Source organism: Callospermophilus lateralis, chromosome 7, assembly GCF_048772815.1.
Source record: "Callospermophilus lateralis isolate mCalLat2 chromosome 7, mCalLat2.hap1, whole genome shotgun sequence".
Lineage (NCBI taxonomy): Eukaryota > Metazoa > Chordata > Mammalia > Rodentia > Sciuridae > Callospermophilus > Callospermophilus lateralis.
Window position 1 is genome coordinate 14,170,601 of NC_135311.1, and position 21,929 is coordinate 14,192,529.

At 42.5% G+C, this 21,929-nt stretch overlaps 1 protein-coding gene across 2 annotated transcripts in view; it reads left to right on the forward strand.

The window, feature by feature from the left end:
- Nos1ap (nitric oxide synthase 1 adaptor protein) overlaps nucleotides 1-21,929 on the forward strand; it is a 294,816-nt gene that overhangs the window by 65,311 nt on the left and 207,576 nt on the right. For both annotated transcript variants that reach the window (XM_076861497.1, XM_076861498.1), the window contains exon 2: nucleotides 13,140-13,211. In XM_076861497.1, coding sequence (XP_076717612.1) covers nucleotides 13,140-13,211 — 72 coding nt within the window. The remainder of the gene's footprint in view (nucleotides 1-13,139; nucleotides 13,212-21,929) is intronic.

Genomic DNA, 21,929 nt, shown 5'->3' on the forward strand with positions numbered 1-21,929 from the left:
GTACTACAGCCTAGGTCAGTTAATGCCTTGGTATGGGTTTATAAAGAGATTAACATTTCAGTTATGCAAGTGGAAGGGGAAGGGCGATAGACAACTGTTTAAGGTTCCTTCCAACCCTGAAGTTCTACTTCCTTTTTAAAATCTTATCATGACAGGACTCTTTTCCCTCCCTTTCGGTCACATTCTTTGAATACTTGGAATTTTTAAGTTCTAAGATGTGTAATGTATTTTTAAAATCTTTTTCTTGGTGTGTCTTTAAAGATGTGCTCCTGCCTATAAGATTGGTGCTATTTGTATTTTGGGGTCACTCAGTAAAACTGGTTACCTATGAAGTTCCAGAAAAGGCATGGTGGTTGGACTGTTTGTTCTGGAAGCTTCAGCATGATGCAGAAATAGTCTCATTTGTGAGCTTCTGTCCTATTTTGCTGCATTGGAAGTAGGATTAGGAAATGGAATTGCAATACTGTTATAATATGGAAGAAATCATGTTCTTAGGAAGAGGAAAAAAATATCTTCTAGAAGAGCTAAAATTCAGTATAATTATAGTTCATTTTTTTTCCCTGCCAGGAACTATGTACCTGGCAAACTCAAAACATCCAAGTGACAGTCAGCAATGCAGAAAAGCAATGCAAAGCGGCCAAAATGAATGGAGACTTGTAGCCTTGCTTTGAAAGAGAGCCCTTCAGAGTCTCATGCAAAACCTAATTTGGTTATAGTTGTATTTTATAGTCTGCAGCAAACTGAAAGAGGGGGCATTCTTATGTGAACATTTAATTTGCCTTCCTCCCCCTTTTGGCACTGGGGATTGAATCCAGGGGCACTGAGCTACACCACCAGCCATTTTTTATTTTTTATTTTGAGACAGAGTCTTGCTAAATTGCGAATGCTGTCCTGCCTCAGCCTCTGGAGTTGCTGGGATTACAGGTGTGTGCCACAACACCCAGCACATTTACCCTTTTAAGTGATCTCGTCCAGTGGTTTTTAGTGCAGTCACATAACTGTGTGACCATTGTGTGACCATAATTATATGACATAATTGTGTGACATCGACTGTATAATTTTAGGACATTTTCATCATCCTCAAAAGAAAACCTGTACTATTAGTAGTTACTCCCCCAAACTCCTGGCAACTAGTAATCTACTTTCTGTTTTATGGATTTGCCTATTCTGGACATTTCCAATAAAGGGATCATCTAATATGAGATCTTTTGTGACTAGCTTCTTTCACTTAGCATGGTGTGGAGGTTTATCTATATTTGCTGTGGCTTGAATATGTCTGGCAAATGTTCAAAGGTTGAAACCTTAATTCCATGCAGTGGTATTGAGAGGTGATAGTGCTATTAAGAGGGATTAATACAGTTCTTGTGGGATTGGATTAATCACCTTGAGAGCTGGTTCTTAAAAAAGAGGCTGCTCCTCACGTTTTGCCTCTTTTGCACATGTTCAACTGTCCATCTGTTTTCTGTCATGAGTTAAAGCAGTGTAGACACTTGCTGGTAGTATGCTCTTAGACTTCCATGCCTCCAGAACTTTGAGCCAAAACAAACCTCTTTTCTTTATAAATTTCCTAGTTTCAATCATTCTGTCATAGCAGCAGAAAAGACTTAGACCATGTTGTAGCATGTATTATTCAGTACTTTGTTCCTGACTTTTTTTTTTTTTTTTCCAAATAACATTGTACTATATTGATTGCAACATTTTCTTTACTAATTTGTCCATTGATGGACAGTTGGATTTTGGCCATTATGAATAATGATGCTATGAACATTTGTTTGCAAGTTTTTGTGTAGCTGTATGTCTTCATTTCTCCTGGGTATTTACCTAGGAGTAGAATTGCTGGTTCATATATCAATTCTGTGTTTTTTAACCTTTTGAGGATTTGCTAAACTGTTTTCCAAAGTAGCTGTACTATTTTCTACAGCAGTGTATGAGGATTCCAATTTCTTCACATTCTTATCAACACTTGTGATTTTTAATCTTTAAAAATCATCCTAGTGGGGCTGAGGCTATGGCTTAGTGGTAGAGTACTTGCCTGGCATATCTGAGGCCCTGGGTTTGATTCTCAGTACCACAAAAATAAAATAAAGATACTGTGTCCACCTATAATTAAAAAATACATTAAAAAATCATCCTAGTGGGTCCTAGTGGATATGAAATGATATTTCATTATGTTTTTGATTTGCATTTACCAGAGACCAGTGCTGTTAAGCATCTTTTCATTTGTGTACCTTGCACAAATCTTGCCATTTGTGTATCTGTTTCGAGAAGTGTCTATTCAACCTTTGCCCACATTTTTTGAGTTGCTTATAATTTTATTGTTGCATTGTAAGAGTTATATGCTAGATGCAGGTCCTCCTCGTCCTCCTCCTCCTCGTCCTTTTCCTTCTTTTTTTTTTTACTGGAGTTGGAACTGAGGGATGCTGCTGTATCATTGAGTTACACCCCCAGCCCCTGTTTTTGAGACAGGGTCTTACTAAGTTGCTTAGGTGGGCCTTGAATTTGCAGTCCTCCTGCCTCAGCTTCCCAAGGATTGCAGGCATGTGCCACCATGCCCAAGGTCTTTCTACTTTCTTAAAGAACTCCTTTGAAGCACAAGTGTTTTTAATTTTGGTGAAGTTTAATTTGTCTGTTTTCTTCTTCTGTCATTTGTGCTTTTAGTATCATATGTAGGAAACCATTTCTTAAGCTAAGGTATTGTGTTTTCTTCTAAGAGTTTTATATTTAGGCGAATGATACATTTTGAGTTAGTTTTGGTATATGGTATGAGGTAGAAGTCCAGTTTCATTCTTTTACATGTAGCTATTCAGTTGTCCCAAGTACCAATGTTGGAAAGGCCATTCTTTCCCTGATGAATAGTGTTGGCACTCTTGTCAAAAATCAATTGATAATAAGTGTAAGGGCTTATTTCTAGACTCTCAATTTTATTCTATTAATCTATATGTCTAGCTTTGTTCAAGTACCACACTATTTTGATTAAATTATGCAGTAAGTTTTGGAAGTTAGGAAGTCTGAATTGTCCACCCTTGTTATTTTTCAAGATTGTTTTTGCTGTTCTAGGTCCCTTATATTTTCCACATAAAATTTTGAATTGGCTTGCCAATTTCTGCAAGAAAGGCAAGAGAGATTTTAATAGGGATTATGACGAATCTGTAGATCTGTGTGGAAAGTATTGCATTTTACAGTTTAAATTTCCTAGTTTATGAACATGGGATGTCTTTCTACTGATTTATATCTTCTTGAACTTTTTTCAATTATGTTTTATAATTTTTCAGTGAAATGTCTTCTGTTAAACTTCTTCCTAAGTATTTTATTCTTTAATAAATAGAATCATATCCTTAATTTTAATTCTGAATTACCACTGATTTTAGTTCATATATTAAAGGTGTAATATATAATGTTTCTGAATCCTGAGCAAGTACACTAAATTCTGGTTTATGGAGTCCCAATTGTCAGGGCAGTGTATATTTATTTTAGGAAGACTTTTTTTGGGTGGTACTGGGGATTGAACCCAGGGATGCTGTACCACTGAGCTAATCCCCAACTTTTCTTAAAAATTTTTTCAGACACGGCCTCACTAAGTTGCCCAGGCTGTCCTGGAACTTGTGATCCTCCTTCCTCAGCCTCCTGAGTTGCTGAGATTACAGGTGTGAACCTCTGTACTCGGCAACTCCTTTATTCTTTATGTGAAGAATAAGAGATCCCCCTCCACTGGAGGCTTACTCTAGTTCCTTTTTCCTCTCCAGTAGTGGGCTTATTTTTCCCTCTTTCACTGTCATCGCTCCATTTTCATTAATGAACACAATGATTTCTTTTCCAAAGTCTTTTGAATGAACCAAAGTAGGATTGCTTTTCTTCTCCTGCAAATCTCAGGACCCTGCATCTTTTCATTGGTTTGTTTTTGACTTTGCTACTATTTGGGCATCTGTACACAGGCATCCTCACACAGGCATCCTCATGCAGCTCAAGTTGAGTTCAGTGCAGTGAACCTGGCCTTCATGGGCGTGGCCCGTGTTCATCCTGACTGCTTGTTTCCTATTAGGGTCTGACTTTGTCAGTGTGGGGGAGAGAGACCCACCCTGGTTCCGATTCTGCCACTCTCAAGTTATGTCTCCATTCTTTCTGAGCCTCAGTCTCAATGAAAGGTTAGATGACATGACATTTTAGGTCACTTAAGCCATGCCATTCGTCTGACCACCCTATTGATTTCATAGTGTTCTTTGTTCACGTCTCCGGTCCTTGTTTACCTGGCCGTTTTACAGGTGATTTCATTGTTCTTCAGCTTTTGTGAGGGTTCCTCTTCAGCACGCCTTGGACTTTCTCCCTTTCCTTTTTTCCCCATAGGATGAATAACTTGCTTGCCGAGGAAGCATCCCAGGTGGGCCAGCAAAAAGTGCTGCCTGTCCAGGATGCCGTCCTGGCTTCGCTCCACACCTGCCTCTGTGACACCAGCCAGAGATTTTTATCATGGAGCCCAAGCTTTCAGTCAGCAGCTGAGAGTTGAAAGGCCAGAACAGTTTCTCTGTCTTACTGTTCCCTCCCCCTTCACTGTATCCCTCAGATCCCCATAATAAAGAATAATAATCAGACCAACCCATCTAAGCCTTTGCTAATGGAGACCAAAAGAACCAAAAGACAGTCTCCCCATGGGCACCTTGGATGGTTCCATCCTACCCTCTGTCCCTTTTAGAGAATGCCATGACATTAGCATAAAGACAAGTCACCACAATTGTTTTGCACCCAGCCCCTTCATGTTGAGGAGCAGGAAGGATTCTGCGTGATCTCTGGCACATTCATCGGCCCTGCTGAGCTGCTGATCAGTAGTGACACAGTCGCATCAGATGGCCTTCAAATAGTACTTCCTTTTTTCAGAGGGGCTGGGAGAGAGAGAGGGAGAAATATAAGTGCCTCATTCCTCTAGGCTACAAATAAATAAAGATGTGGTGTGCAGCTGCATTTCAAGCATTTTGGAAGCTTTTCTGGGTGTGTGTATGTGTAAGCAAGGGCGAGTGGGGCAAGGAATCCATACTGAGGCTTCTGTCAAATGACCTAAGGGTGTTTCCTGTCCCTACCCTATTTCCTTGAACCTTAGCACCTGGAGAGCACAAACCAGGCCTCAGAAGTGGGGGGTGGGACATCCCAAGGCAACTTTTCTCCTTCTCCTCCCCTCCCCCCAGCATTCAGTAGAAGGTCATTTGCTGAGTATGTGCCCTGGAATCTGGGGCTGCTCCTGCCACTGTGGTTAATGCTGCTTTGTTTCATGCTAAATGAGGCGAGAACTTTCACCCAGGTCACATTCATAATCCTGCTTAGCAGGACACTGGGCTGTGCACAGAGCATTTCTACGGAAGGGAACAACTTTCCCTTTGGAGCAAGAGCACTGGCCTAGAGTCCAAGTAGGTCTCTCAGTCCAGGTTCTGCCGTGAACTGACGTGTCCTTGGGTAGGGCACTTAACTCCTATGGGCTGTGGTTCCTCTTCACTGGTTCAGCAGAGACTCGAGTCCTCCTCTCCCAGGCCCTGTTCTAATAGTGGGGAATACTGAATAAGAGGGCAAGGCCCCAGCTCTTTAGGGGCTCCCACTCCATAGGGGAAGACAGACCTCACTCTGGCAGAGCATGTTAAGTGCTAGGAAGAAAACAACAGAGTCAGGTCAAAAAGAGTGGCTATGGATGGGATCCTAGTAGTGAATGCTCATTGGTCCTGTCAGGATACCCAGCTGTGCTAAATACTTTTCACAGATTGTTCTTTAACCCTTCTTCTGTAAATAACTTTCGACATAATTCCTATTTTGCATTTGAAGTCCTCTATGCCTGTGATTCTAAGGATCTGGAAGGTCTCATGACCGGATAGGTTAAGGGACTCACTGAGATGGGCATATCATAACTGGTAAATTCTAGACACAAGCAGGCTGTCAGATTTCTTTATGCTTGTGTGTGTACTGGGGAGAGAATGTGGCCAGGAGACCACAGGAATCTGAGGAGGTAGAGGAGACCAGAGGAGGTGGGCAGAGTACAGAGAAGAAAGCAGATCTGGGGGAGCATGGGAAGAATGGAAGAATGTTGATAGGGCAAAGGGAGGGAGGGGATAGGAGAGGGCAAGGGGGTCGGAATGATGGTGGAACGAGTTAGACATCATTACTCTAAGTACATAGATGAAGACACGAATGGTGTGAAAATACTTAGTGTACAACCAGTGACTTCAAAATTGTACTCTGTATGTATAATATGAAATGAATTGCATTCTGCCATCACGTATAACAAGTCAGAATAAATAAATAATAACAATAAAATAAAAAAAAAGAAAGCAGATCTAGTTTGGGATTCCTAAGGGAGACAGTTAGGAGAATGCAGGGGGTTGGAGGATAGTCCTGGTTCAGAAACTGGAGCTTGGAAGGGATCTGGAGGTTTCTTTGCCTTTGGCTAACCGCTTTAAACTCCTGTCCTCCGTAAGGGGAAGAGGTTACACTTGTATCTTCTGTGGCAGATGCTGTGGGCTGAAGCTATAGAACTAGGCAGTTTTCAGAGAGGAGATGAGAGCTGGGAATGCAGCAGCCCCGAGGACCTTCCCATTATGCCCATTTATGGGGCTCTGTCTTCTCTGTGGTCCTGCCAGCACTGGCCAGTCAGTTTTAACAAACCCACACAGAACATTCGCTGTCCCCTTCTGAAGAGTATTGGCTTGTTCTCAAAGGCAGTTGACTTGGCTGCACTTCAATCCCAAACCTGTCTTCCCTGAGGTGGGTAGCAGTTGAGATCCTCACTCGGTCTCCTTGTTCCTCTCCATGTGCTCTTCTGTTGGGCCCCTTGGAAATCTCTGTGGACAGGTGCATTTCAGGGTCTCCAAGAAACTGGCTGGGGTTTTCACAGATATTGGGGCTCCTCGCTCTATAGATCCTTCCTGTCTAGGAGTTATCTGCCTCACTTTCAGGATCCTCTGATTGTTACAGTCTCTGATGTCCAAGGCCCCAGGCTGCCACACTGAGCTCTTCTGCCAGAACTCTAGCTAAGCTACTGTTCCTGTGGGACTGTGTTGTCTTTTGCCTAGGGCACTTCCCTTCATTCTAGTTGGTTACCTGACAAACTCTGCCTATTTGGGGGTCTCTAAGAGCATTCAGAATTATTACTCTACCACTGAGCGACATCCCCAGTTCTTTTCACTTTTTAAATTTTGAGACAGTATCTCATTAAGTTGCTGGGGCTGGCCTTGATTTTGAGATTGTCCTGACTCAGTCTTCAGAGTCACTGGGATTATAGGTGTGCACTACCACAGCTGGTTTGTATTGTACATTCTTGTTCATAGTTTATATTTGTTATTTGTGAGAGGTTTAATCTGATACCAGCTACTCTAGTCTTATCAGAAGCAGGATCATTTGATGTGTTTATTTTTGGTTGCTATCCAGATTTTTACCTTGTCTCTGGAAACACCTGATAGAAGCATTGTAAATAAAAGAGTTCCCATAGAAATATGATGGCAGAAAGTGATAGAAGTCTGGGTGGTTGTGTTATATTGGTGACTGCATCAAGCTGTTTTGTCTTTCTGCTTTTTGTGTTGTGATTCACATACCAGAAGGCCCTACAGTTCAGTTTATCATTGTCTTCAAAAGTTCATCTCCAAAACCGATAAGGAAACAAGAAATGAACTCACTTCATGAGATATGTACCTAATACTGAGACTGAGGTTGCCTACCAACTTTTAAAAATATTTGAGGCCCTTTGGTTAATTTTATATGCAGTTAATTCATGCGTATCTAGAAAATGAAACCACAAATAAAGCAGATACACATAATATCACATCTTGACTCCCCATACAATTTGCATCTTATAATTTTTTTTCTTTCTGGGTATTAGGGAAAAAGTAGTAATAGACTCTGATATTTTGAAAATTCCTTTATTCTGCCCTCTCCCCCAGCTCTGTGGTAGATATTCTGAATAGGGGCCCTGTCTGATTTCTCACAGCAGAGATTCCTGGAACGCAGACACAGAAATGCTACAGATGTCTTACAGAATGCCAGGTGATTAAAAAGCCCACCAACAGAAAGGTTTCATTTACTACTATCTCTTGGTAAACCAGGAATTGCCTGTGTATTGCAGGTATAAGAATGCCTGGCTTGGATCCAGTTCAAGTACCTGAATAAAAGTCAGGCACATTTATAAAATCAAAACAGGATTATGGGGTGCGGGTCTGACTGGAAGAAGCAGGCTGAGGACGCCAGTGCCCCCAGACCAGGCAGAGTCCAAGGCTCAGCCCTCTCCTTTTGCCCTTTCTCAGAGATTCTCCCAAGTGCATTTCTTGGAGGATTCCTATTAGTCAAACATGTTTTGAGCATCTCCTTTGTGCCTGGGTCTGTGTCAAACCAGTGATGAAAGCATGTATTTAGCCAAATGTTGGTGCTATAGAGGAGAATCGGAGAATTGTAGCAAGTTTTGAAGCCCTCAGTATGGGCATCACATTCCCTGAAAGTCCAGAAGGAGAGGTAGAGATTAAGAAGAATTGGAGAAGAGAGAGGGTAGAAGAGGAGTGTTATGGCACAGGTACAGGTAAGAGCATGTATGGAAGTCCTGTAATGTGAGGATATAAAGTCTGTTTTGAGCAGTTTTTGTCCCCCTACCTCCTCTACTGGGATTGAATCTGGGGTTCACATATCCTAGACAAGAGATCTACCACGGAGCTACCTCACCAGCAAGGAACTTTAAACTAACTGGAGAGGCCACTGATGTGAGCGCATGCACACTGTGTAGGCCGTGCTGAGGATTTTGATTGTCATCCTTAGAGCAGATGGAAGCAAGCATGGGAGATTCTTAAGCAAGGCAGTAAAAGGATCTAATCTGCATTTTAAAGAGATCCTTCTGGAAGCCTTGTGGGGAGGGTCTTAGAGGCAGAGGAGAAGCCTGAGAGGAGGCCACTGTGCAGATGAAGTGAGGGAGTAAGGTTTTCTGGGATCTGGTGTGGCAGTGTAGACAGAGAGGTGAAGGGGGAGAGAATTAACAGCCTCAGTCACTGATAAACTGGTGGTTAAGGGAACAACCTTTCAAAGATGATACCCAGCTTTTAGACTTGATACACAGAATAGGACCATTGCAATTGTAATCCCAGTGACTAGAGAGACCGAGGCAGGAGGATCACGATTCCTGGAATTCCTGGGGGCTGATAATCAGGATAAGGAAGCTAAAGAGGAGCACAATGTGGGAGATGATTGGTCCAACTCACCTTATTCTGAAGCAGAGGGAGGGAAAGGAAGGGCCCTGTTTGAGTGAAACTTGCCACGGAGCATCAGCTTTTGGCTGAGGGCAGGGAGTTGATTTTGCCTGATCCCTGGAGGCAGTGATAGAAACCTCCATTTCTGAAGGTTGTTAGCTCAGCTGGAGGATGAGGTTTAGTCCCAGGAACAACTTTCCAACCTAGAGAGCGAGGCTACTCTCACAGGTTTAGTTTACCACAGAAATGGTGGTGATATTGATACTAAAGTTGAGTGATCTTAAGGATTTCCCTCCAGCAAGTGGGTCTGATTTCAGAGTGTCACTCAAATTTTGCTCAAGACAGAGGCTTAGGACTGAGTGTGATGGGCATCCCTGTAATCCTAGCTACTTAGGAGGCTGAGGTAGGAGGATTGCAAGTTGGAGGCCAGCTTCAGCAATTTAGCAAGACCTGTATCAAAATAAAAAAATAAAAAAGGGTAAGGATGTAGGTCATTGGTAGAGTGCCCACAGGTTTAAAGATAGAGGATTGGGGACAGACCAACATTAGCTGTGGATGTAATGGCTAGTTACTAGATACTCTTGGTTACAATGTCATACACATAAAGAAAGGTGTGCTCACTTATCACACCCTCTGGGTTTTGCCCTGAGAAGTTGGCTTTCTAACCCTTTCTTGCTAAACTTGCATGTGGCTCTCTTTTTGATTCATGTTATTATTATTATTTTGGTAATAGGGATTGAACCCAGGGCTGCTTTACCACTGAGCCACATTCCCAACCCTTTTTATTTTTATCTTGAGACAGACTCACTAAATTGTGGAGGGTCTCACTAAGTTGCTGAAGCTGGCCTTGAACTTGTGATCTTCCTGCCTCAGCTTCCTGAGTCATTGGGATTCTGGGCGTCTGTGCACCACTGCACCTGGCTTGATTCATGTTATTAATGGATTCCTAGGTTGTATGTTCTTTTAGTCTCTTTGGATGATCTTAATGTACACTTGAGTGGAGGTAGGTATCTGCTTCATACACATTCTCAGAAGGGAAGATTCGTGATTATCTATACAGTTGGAAAGGAAGGAAGAAGAGTGAGTGTGATGTATTAGTGGGTGTGCAGTGTGAGGTGGGTGGGTGGCTTGGGAGATGTGTGAGCACATTATAGCAAGTGTGTGTGGAGGCGTGTGGTGTGTGTGTGCTTGGGTGGAGGCTGATGGAGTGAGAGAGGCACTTGTCTAGCGAAGATGTTAGGCATCTTTAGTGTGAGTCCTTCACACACAGAATTCTGTCCCCTGGTGAGGAAACCCAGAAGTCTCTCTCCCCTGTATACTCACTGCTTCAGCTTTCCCTGTCTGGCAGCGCCCTCCCTGAGGAGGGAGAGATGGGTTTGGGTGGGGGCAGAGGGAGGGAATGGGTCCCCTGTGGGTGTTTGTGTTCAGGCTCAGTGGTGGGTCTCACTGGGCAGTAGCTTCTTTCCTGAGCTAGTGGGGATCAGTGTGGGAGGATGGTACTATCTCCCATGCTCCTCCATAGCAGATGACCTTGCTCAGCCCTGAGGTCCTGACCCTCAAGTGATGGTGGAGGGGAACACAAGCCCCTAAAGGCCCATGTTCCTGATTATACAGAGTTCAGGGCAGGAGAGATCAGCCATGTGGCATTCCAGAGAAGGAGTGTGCAACCTGCCCTCTGGACCTTTGAAGTTGGGCAATCACAAACCAGGGCCTCCCGTCATTCCTGGCTGTGTGGGTCATTGACATATTGACAGACCACGTGGCCCCAGCAGAGCTCAGTGGGGAGAATGCCAATCATAGTTAAGTCAGACCACACCATTGGATCTAGGGGCTACCTTAACCCTGGTGAATTGTAAGGTCCTTTATCAATGAATGTGTCGCTCTCTGTGTGCCATGGTGGTGCTGTCCCCCGGGGGCACGCTGCTTACCGGCCAGCTCGCTGGCTGCTCAGAATCATGTTCTTTACCGTATCAGCACAAACCACTGATCAATACCAGGGGAAATCCATTTGCAGTATTTAGTTTTTGAAACTCTCCTTACTGGCACCAGGTCTTAGCTCCAAATGTGGGGAAAAAACTTTATTTTCCCAAAATTACAGGAAATAACTTTCCTGCACACATGGCCCTCCTATTTTTTTCTTGGCAGTACTAGGGATTGAATCCAGGGCAGCTCTATCCCTGAACTACATTCCCAGCCTTTTTATTTTATTTTGAGATAACGTCTCACTAAGTTGTTCATGCTGGCCTAGAACTTGTGTTATCCTCCTGCCTCAGTGTCTCTAGTCACTGGGATTACAATTGCAATGGTCCTATTCTTGCCTTTCCTATTAATGCAGTCTTTGCTTGGATAGACTTAAAGTTATTGAGGATGTTAATTTCTTGGATATCTCTTATACTATTTTTATGTGATTTGTATATAAACAAGAAAAGCAAATCTCAATGAATCTGTATGCTTCATATGTGTCTATGTGTTGGATTGTCCTCTTTTTTTGTTTCATCCTTATAAGGAATGATATCTAGAGATTATTAATACTTTTGATCCAGCAATCTCACTTCTAGGAATTCAGCCTAAAGAGCTACTTGGATGAGCTCAAAGAGGTATAGAAAAGGTGACATCATGGAAGCACAGTAGCATTGCCTTAAGGGCTCATCATTAGGGAAACTATTACATGCATGAGATTGACCTGTATGCAGTGGTGTAGACAGATGCCCAGGTTATACTAAAAGTAAAAACAGAAACAAAAAACATATTGGAGAACAGTGTAATGTAACCTTTTTACGTAGAATAAATCTACCTTGTTTCTATGAATCTATGTTCTTCATATACAAAGAGTGAGGTACATCAATAACTATTGGGAGGGGGAACTTTACTCATTTGCTCTGCATATTTATGTTACTTATTTGAATTGTTTATGGCAAGAAAGTACTTGTATATGTAATTTGGTTTTGGTGGGGTTCTTTTTTTTTTTTTTGGAACTGGGGATCTAACTCAGGGCTTTGCGAATGCAAGACAGATGCTTTGCCACTGAGCTACATCCCAGCCCTGTAATTTGGTTTTAAAAATAAAAGTATAATCAGGTTAAATATTTTAATAAAAACTATTAAAGTCAGGTGTGGTGATGCACAGTTGAAATTCTAGCTACTTGGGAGGCTGAGCCAGGAAGATTGCAAATTCTAAGCCATCCTGGACAACCCTGTCTTTAAATAAATAAGTAGGACCAAATGTAGTGGCACATGTGTATAATCCCCGCAACTCAGGAGGCAGAAGCAGGAGGACCATAAGTTCAAGGCTCAGGAATTTAGCAATAAGATTCTATATCAAAAAAGCAAAAAGGTGGTAGGGATAGGGATGTCCCTCTCCCTCATTAATATTTGTCAAGCACTTTAGTATAAGAGATTTTTAAAGCAGTTGAACTATCAGATGAAAAAAATTGAGACAAAAAGGGTGAAATGCCTTGCCATAAGAATAGTGGTGAGAATCTTCACACAGGAGTCTTTCTGATTTGAAAGCCTGCTTGGCTAAACACAGTGCTCTGCTGCATCTCTGATAAAAAAGGAAATAGAAATGTCTGATTAGGTTGCTTTATATAAAGTTGGAAAGAACCTCAGAATGAGTTGGGTGTGGTGGTACAAGCCTGTAATCCTAGCGACTCAGGAGGCTGAGGCAGGAGGATTGCAAGTTTGAGACCAGTCTGGGCAATTTAGCGAGACCTGGTCTCAAAAGTAAAAATTAAAAATGGCTGAGGATGTAGCTCAGAGGTAGAGCACCCCTGGTTCAATCCCCAGTATTGGAAAAAAAAAAAGTTCCCCCAAACAAAACACCCCTTTGGCTTTTAATTTTCTCATCTGTAAACCGGCGAGATGAGCCGGGTGACTTCCAAAGGGCTGTCCATCACTAACATTCTGTTCCTCCTCTTCTCACTGTGTGTTTGCTTCTTCCCCACAGTACGTAGGAAGCCTAGATGTGCCGAGACCCAACAGCAGGGTGGAGATCGTGGCTGCCATGAGACGAATACGGGTGAGTGGTTGGTGGTGGTGATGTGTGGAGCTAGAATTCAAGCACCTTAGCTTCTGTTCATTTCAGATGGGGCTGGAAGTGCCAGATTGGATGACAGCACACTTTGCAGGCCCCAGACCCCTTTTCCTATATCATCCAGGAAGTGATTCTGAATTAGGTCCTGATAAAAGGCTAAGGTTAAAATGGATGGATGTGCTGGCTGAGAGGTACCATCTTCCCTGGTGTGGCCTGCATGCTGTGATACACAGTGGTGATTGATCAGACAACGAAGAAGAATCGTCAAGTGTTGCTCGTATTGAAAGATTTTAGGGAAAGTAATTAGCTGGTAATTGATTCAAAATGTTTTTTGAAAAAAGGTAGTTTGCATGGCGTAGAATATGAGATTTTCTTGACTTTTTTAAGAATAACTGTGAGATTTCAATCAAATTTCCTTGGTGCCTGCTCTGTGTGCATTCTCTTCTGCCATTTTGTGTACTCTCTTTGAAGAATTTGGTGTAAATTCCAACTTATAGCTTTCCGCCTCTGGTACACAGAGCAGAGATTGAATGAGAAGCAAATTGTCTTCTGTCCACCATGAAGGAAAGTTATCCATGTGCTCTGCACTGAAACAGGAGAAATTACCTTAGACCTGTGCAGTTTAAAGGTAGGTTTGGGATTAATCAAATGGATTAAGATTTTTTTTTTTAAAGAAAATTGATTTCAGAGGTGACTGAGTCATCTCTGGATGGAGCCTGGTTTGAACTCATTGCTTGTTGTCCTTTAGAAAAATCTCCTCAACTAAATGGAAAACATAAAGGGGGTGGGACCTTTGTTTTTCTATGTTAGTTTTGTTTTCAGTCAATTCTTCATCTGATCAACAGAAACTTCAATCACAGCATTGTTGGGAATAAAATAAGCCGTTCACCGCTATTTTTCTGAGCAGTTCGTGAGCCTAACAAAATAATTTTTTAGTGACTAAATCCTCCCATTTTTTTAAATTATGAAGTTGAATTCATTGAGACTAGTATTAACTATAACAATCCTGTTTTTCATGGACTTATGAGCAAGTAGCTTCAAAGCACTTCCACATGAGGAATTTCCTTTAATGCTCACAGCAAGCTGTGAAGTGGGGGGGATCATGTCACCCTGATTTTCTAGGTTAACTAAGCTCAGAAAGGTATAGTGAGGTGTCACAGAGGTCCAGGAAGGGGCTGACACATGGCCTGAAGGCATTTCTTCACTTGGCCTCATGGGAACATGCTAATTTCCATCCTTTAGGTTGCAGGCTTGCTTCTCAGTATTTCCAGACCACTTCTTCTGTTCCTTTGCCTTCTGAGATAAAAATCATAGAGGCTTGCCAGGCTTAGTGGCACACACCTGTCTTCCAAGAGACTCTGGAGGCTGAGGCAGGAGGATTACAGGGTTGAGGCCAGTCTGAGCAACTTAGTAAGACCCTGTCTCAAAATGAAAATAAAAAGGATTGGGGATGTGACTCAGTGGTAGAGTGCCCCAGAGTTTAATCCCCAGTATAAAATAAAATTTTAAATAATAATAATAAAATTGAAAAATTTTTAAATCTCAAAAGCTTTGTCTAGGGAATCTTGGGAGTGTTGCCACTGTTAGGATTGTTGCTGTTAGGATTGTTGCTGTTATGATCAGAAGGGCTTGACCTGTAGCTGGCATGTCAATCAAATAAAGTCCTTCTTTTATTTCTGTTTGAGGATGGAATATGTTGCTAATATGTCACTCTCCTTATGAAAGTAATATGTCTACAAATAGTAGCTACTAGTAGTAATAACTACGTATTATCAAGTGCTTTGCTAGGTGTTTTGATATTAAAACACTGTTTTATTATTTACTATTTGACTACATGGGGTGAGGCTATTATTATTACTTTTTAAATATTTTTGGTATTGGAGTTTTAACCTTGGGGCACTTTACCACTGGGCTATACCCCAGTGCTTTTTACTTTTTATTGTGAGACAGGGTCTCACTAAATTGCTTAAGGCCTTTGCTCAGTTGTTAAGGCTGACCTCAAACTTGTGATCCTCCTGCCTCAGCCTCCTGAATTGCTGGGATTGCAAGTATGCACCACTGCACCCAGCTTATTATTTCGTTTTACAGATGAGGACATGAAACCTTGGGAAGGTTAAATAATTCATGCTGCTGTGAACAGGTATAGATGGGATTCATACCTAAGACTCAGTGTCCCCTTTGAACTCCTGCTGGAGGCTCTTTGTAATACTGAATGAGTCATGATACCAGCTGGAGAACCAAGAATTAGGGCATGGTAAGTCTCCAAAAAGGGAGTCAGTGGCAGAAACACAACTTTGACTTTTTTGTTTGTTTGTTTGGTGGTGTTGGTGGGGATTGAACCCAGAGGTTCTCTACCACTGAGCCACTCCCCTATCCCCACCTTTTTTATTATCTATCTATCTATTTTTGCAGTACTGGGAATTAAACCCAGAGGGTCTTTACTATTGAGCCACACCCTGGCCCTTTTTGTTTTTATTTTGAGACTGGGTCTTGCTAAATTGCCCAGGCAGTCCTTGAACTTGTGATCCTCCTGATTCAGTGTCTCATCAGCTGGGATTACAGGCATGTACTACTGTGCCCAGCTAGAAACACAACTTTTCAGAATAAACAGAAGCACAGGAAAACATCACCTGGAAGCAAGGGAAGGCTGGGCATGGGATCTGGAGACATTTGAGACTGGACTGTGGCCTCTGTCTTCTCTTTGTTTATCACCTGCCAGTTCTTGCAGCCCACGTGCCTCTTCTTGTAGGCCCCTTCCCTAGAGCTGCTTTCAGCACTTAATGAGCAGCTCATTAAGTTAGAGGGAGAGATTAATTGGCCAGAAAGCTGTTTGGTCTGGCTGTCGCTGTCCAGTCTTTTGTTTATACTGACCACCGTTAACAGCAAGTGCTCTGATTGCATGTCTTAACCAAACCCTGCAATTCACTGCGAAGTCCAGGCTGTTAGTTTTTTTCCCCCTCTCTCTCTCTGTGTCTTTTTTCTTTCCCTTTCAAAAGCTGTTTGAGCTGTAATTACAGATGTCAAGAACTAGGGCATGGAATTTCGGTGTAAAGGACTATTTCTGACGTTATCCTTTCATATCAAAGGGTGCCAGGGTAACATTGGGCAGGACACCGCTGGCTTTGGTTGCTGGGTGCATTTGTGGGCTCTGAAGCCACAGGCCTCAGAGCTTGGCCAGAGCCCTGGGTAGTCCTCCGAGATCAGCAGTTGTGATAGGCACAGAGTGCTATGTGTGAGCTGCGTGTGTTTGTCATATTGTGTAGATGCCGATCTCTCTGATCCTGACTGGAGCACGGTGCTGTGATGCCGCGTGAAGACCACCCCTGTTTCCAGAGGTAGAAGCACTGAGAGAGCCAGGGCTTCTGCCTGAGGGTGTGCATATTCCTCCCTGGAGCCAGGGCTCTTGCAGGTTGATATATTTCTGCTCCTTCCTCTGCCTCGCACCCAGTGTGGACTCTGAGCTAAATACACGGATTGTGTTATTGACTGGTTCTTCTCCTTTCCCCTCTTCTTATTTCTCATTTGTTCTTTACCTTCTTGATATTCTGAATGAATATTATCTGTCTTGGGAATAATTTCATATATATATATATATATATATATATATATATATATTTATTCTTATGTATATATTTACACAGTTGTACGTTTTTCATCTTGTACAGCTGAAACTCTATACCCATTAAATATAATTCCCTCTCCCTTCCCCCAGCCCTTGAGAACCACCTTTCTACTTTCTGTGATCTATTTTTTATTTTATGTTTTTGGTACTGGGGGTTGAAGCCCAAGGGTTCTGAGCTATATCCCCAGCCATTTTTATTATTATTTTGAAACGGTCTTGCTATATTGCTGAGGCTGGCTTAGAACTTGCAATCCTCCTGCCCCAGCCTTCTAAATCACTGGGATTATAGCCATGTGCCAATGCTCATCTGGATTATTTATTTCTAGGATTTTCCATTTAATAGTTTTGGTACATGGTGAGGGTAATTGAAAACACAGATAAGGAGGGACTACTGTATTCATATATATTTGTAATTCCCACATTCATGATGTTAAAAGTGTGTTTGCATATATTATTTCATTTTATCAGTCCAATGTGTTCCTATTTGTTAACTTAGTTTATGAGAGATAGGCACAGAGGGGAGAAAGGGCTTGGCTTACCCTCCATATCTGCTGCCCGTGTGTGTGTGTGTGTGTGTGTGTGTGTGTATGTGTGTGTTCAATCATATGTCAGGTATCTTTGAGTTCTTGTTTCTCGCTGTGCCCTGTTGGGAGCAGTACTCAGCATGCGAGACAGGCACATGAAGAGCTATGAATATTATTAGGAAAAAGGCAAGCAGTAAAGAAAGTGCAACTGAGCTGTGTCTTTGTGCCTGTAACCCCTGCGTTCAATCAGTATCCCTCCCAAAAAAAAAGAAAGAAGAAAGAAAGTGTATAACTGGAAGATCTAACCGAATTTTTGGGAGACATGGAAGGCCTTCTGGGGGTACTGAGGAATGAAGTTGGTGATCAGTAGCTGCTGCAGCCAGGTAGCTCCTGGATGGGACTGTCACAGCTCAGGGAAGACCTGCTTCTTCTGGAAGGAGGAAATTGTTAGAGAAGCAGAAGTTAAAAAGGTCTAATTTGGGAAAAAAACAAAAAGCAGGGATAGAGTCTAGTTTGGGGTGGGGAAGGTACATTTTAAGAAGCTCTGATAGATTCATCCACTTAGTTTCTTCCTGGTACCACATAGCCATCTTGAATCTCTGGTGCCTAACAGAGTGCCTGACCTGTGTATGTCCTTTGTTCCTAAATTTTGGATTGGGGTTGGTAACAGTACTGTGAATTGAACCCAGAGGTGCTCTACCATTGACCCACATTCTCAGACCTTTTTATTTCTTATTTTGGGGCATGGTTTCACTAAGTTGCCCAGGCTGGCTTTGATCTTGTGATCCTCCTGCCTCAGCCTTCTGAGTCATTGGGATTATAGAAATGTGCCACCACATGTGGCCTGCTCCCAGGTTTTAATACCAGCTGCCGTCATTTCACTTCTCAGCTTCCTTGGGAAGGCTGTGCTGTGACATCAGAAGAGCTGGCAGTGAGGGGTAATGAGAGTGGGGTTGAGTCTTCTCCTTGACTTACCGAGTGACATTGGTGAGGCATCCAGCTGCTGTTCATCTTAGTTCTCTCATTTATAAGAGAGAGCATGACACTTCTTGTTCGTCTCTCTGGTGCTATTGTTGAATCTGGGATAATGGGTGAAAAAATGCTTTAGAAACCATGAAGGGCTATTTATATTCATTGGTATCATTTTTATACCTTCCTTTGGGTTTCAACACATTTCATAAATGCAGATAAACATTCAGAGAAATATTGAGCCACCTCCTCTAGATACTCTTTCCAGCCAGTATCTTTTTTCAGGTTTTAGTGCAAACACCCCTTCCTTGGGGAGGTTTCCCTGAATAGGTCATCGTGTCCTCTCTTTTGCTGAGGTACCACAGTCCTCCCTTGGTGGCACTAGGAGCAACTATATTCCCAGTGTCTGGCACCTGGCCTGTCTGTGTTCAGTAGACATTGGTTGAATGACTGAGCAAATTATGATTATTATTTTTTGTGGTGCTAGGGATTGAACCCAGGGGTATTCTGCCATTGAGCTACACCCTGAGCCCTTTATATTTTTTATTTTGAGACAGGGTCTCACTAAGTTGCTGAGGCTGGCCTTAAATTTGTGATCCTCCTGCCTTAGCCTCCCAAATTGCTGGGGTTATAGGTGTATGCCACAACACCTGGCAAGTTACAACTGAGTGAGTAAATTAATGTTATTGATATCCATGTGACTATAAGGCAGTTAAACCAAGGGAAGTGTCACTGAGTTGTTTTGAAGTAAGACTGGACCAGTTCTGTAGCTTGGCCTAGGACTCTGGTTGATGGAGCCAGACTGTCAGAAGGTACTTCCTCTTTTACCTTGCAGCGTGTTAAAGGGTACGCTGTCCTGGTGGCTAATGCCCAGATTGCTGGCCATGGAAAAACCAGGGGACAAATCCCTGCAGTAGAATGTGATACAGCCTTCCTGGAGACCTGTACAGGTGTGACACTGGAGGGCTTTGTGCTAGTGGCCAGGTGACACAGAGCTTTAGTCTCCTGTGTGGATCTTTTGGATGTGGGCTGGGCATGCTCTTGTCTATGCTGCAAGTAGCTTCCAAAATGGTGCAGTTGGGTACCAGAGTTTCCTATTAAACATGACTTGATTATACCAATGTGGCTTTCAGGAGTGGTGTTGGCCATGGCCTTGAACAGAATGGTCTGGTGACCAGGAATTGGCCAAGTCCTTCCTTTCCTGCACCTCTCCTCCAGTATTGTACACTGTTCCAGAAATTTCTTTCAAGGAAAACAATAATATGGGAAAAAAAAAAAGAAAAGACTCTGGTTACTCCCCCCCACCACCCTTCAGCAGTATCAGGGGTTGACAGGGCTTCCAACATGCCAGGCAAGTGTTCTACCACTGAGATACATCCCTGGCCCTGACTCCGGGCATTCTCTTGGAAATCTTGGATGAAATGCTCCTAGGAGCAATCCAGGGATGGCTGGCTGGGTGGACGCAAGGACTAGAGTTGTAGCTGCCTTCTGTCTGCATTCTCTGTCCTTCCCCTGGCAGTGGGCCTCGCCCTCTCTCCACACATTCAGCTGAGAAAGTTTGACCACTTCTTGGAGGCTTTGTCCCAAAGTCACTCTGTCCCTTTTTAGAACTTTCTCCAAGGTGGCTGTCGTCACTCAGAACCTTTTACTCCTCTGTCCTTAGCCCATTAAATCTCAAGTTTTCTTTCTTTTTCTTTTTTTTTTTTTAATATAAGTTTTGGGTGCATTTTTATTATACTCAGCAGTGACTTTGTTGTTACATGCATATAACGTAATTTGGTCCCTTTCATTCCCCAGTAGCCCACTCCCTCTCCCCCTCCCTTCCCTGATTCCCCTTTTCTACTCCACTGGTCTAAGTTTTCAATCCTGTGAATATGTCAATGAAACTGACACAGGTGCATTCAAATGGGTTGGAAATCATAATCTGGAGCTAAGAAATCCTTTCTTATCATTAAGGATGAAAATAGATTGTCCTATAAATAGGACAATATAGTATCTTTCACATATATAAGCCATCCTATAAATAGAACATTTGGCAGATATAGCACATGGGATACTGGGGTAAAATGTGTTAATTGTTTTGTCTAAAGTTCAGAGTTGACAAATCCACCTCTGAAGAGTTGTGACCAATTTCTTGCTCGTTGTGCTGGCAAGCCCTCATTACTTTACTATGCTGCTGTAATAAATTACTTCCAAGGTTGTGGCTTTAAACAGCACCAGCTCTTTTATCTTGTGGTTCTAGAGGTCAAAAGTCTGAGATGGGCTAATCTGAAGGGGTTGGCAGGGCTGCTTTCCTTCTGAAAGCTCAAAGGGAGAAGCTGCTCCTTTGGTTTTTGAGCTTCTAGAGTCTGTCGCATCCCTTGGTTCTTGGCTCCCTTCATCTTCATATCCCTCTGACCCCTGCTTCCTGTCTTATCCCCTAACTCTCCTGCCTGTGCTGTTCACTTATATGGACCCTTGTGACTGCCTCCTTTCCAAATTCAGAGAAGCCTCCCCCCACCTTCATTTTTTAACTTAAGTGTTCTTAATTTAATCACACCTGCAAAATCATTTTGTCATATAAAGTAACATTCATGGGTTTTGGGGATTATGTCATGAACACCTTTGAGTGGGGGGGATTATTTTACCTTCTACAACGGGGCTAGAGCATTAGGCTTCTAGCAGGAATTAGAAAGATACCACCCTTTAATAAGGCGCTCTAGTAGTAGAATCAAAAAGAACTAAGTTCAAACCCCAATCCTTCTGTTAGCTGAATGGCTTTGGACAAAATTCTTAACCCATCCATCTTCGTTTAATCATCAATAAAATTGAGATAATATCTTTTTGGCAAATGGATTTTACAGTTAAATGTGGGTGAAGTACCTGGCACGTGGATTCCACACCATAAATAATGGTTCCTTTGCTTCCTAATTACTGTGTATTGGGCAAGGACAGGGGAATCAGGAAACCATACAGTTGGCTACCAGGACACGTAAGCACCTGATAAAAGTTAGCTATTATTCAAGACATTTATTCACTTTGAGGCCAAGTACTTATTTTCTTTAACCAGTCTGTAGATTAGTGTTTCTCAAAATGGGTTCTGTGACTCTCTTGGAATTTACGGATTTATAGAGTTATCTATAAGAATTTTAAAACATTGCGTTTTCTTTTGATCCTAATACAAGTAAAGCAAAGTAAGCCTATTCTGGACCATTGGAAGCGCCATCTTATAACTGAGCAGTGTCATTTGATTTTATCCTCCGAAATTGTGTTTGCTTTATCCGCTTCTGTGGGCACCAAATAGTTCTTTTGTAATTGTTATGCCCTTTTAGGGAAGAAAGGAAGAACAGGAAGGGTTTTTTTGGTTTGTTTTTTTACTAGTGATTGAACCCAAAGGCACTTAACCTCTGAGCCACATCCCAAGTCTTTTTAAATATTTTATTTAGAGACAAGGTCTTGCTGAGTTGCTTAGGGCCTCACTAAGTTGCTGAGGCTGGCTTTGCATTTGCAATCCTCCTTTCTCAGCATCCTGAGCTGCTGGGATTACAGGCAAGTGCCACTGCACCTAGTTTAGGAAGGTTCTGACTATGTATGTAATGAATACCTGGC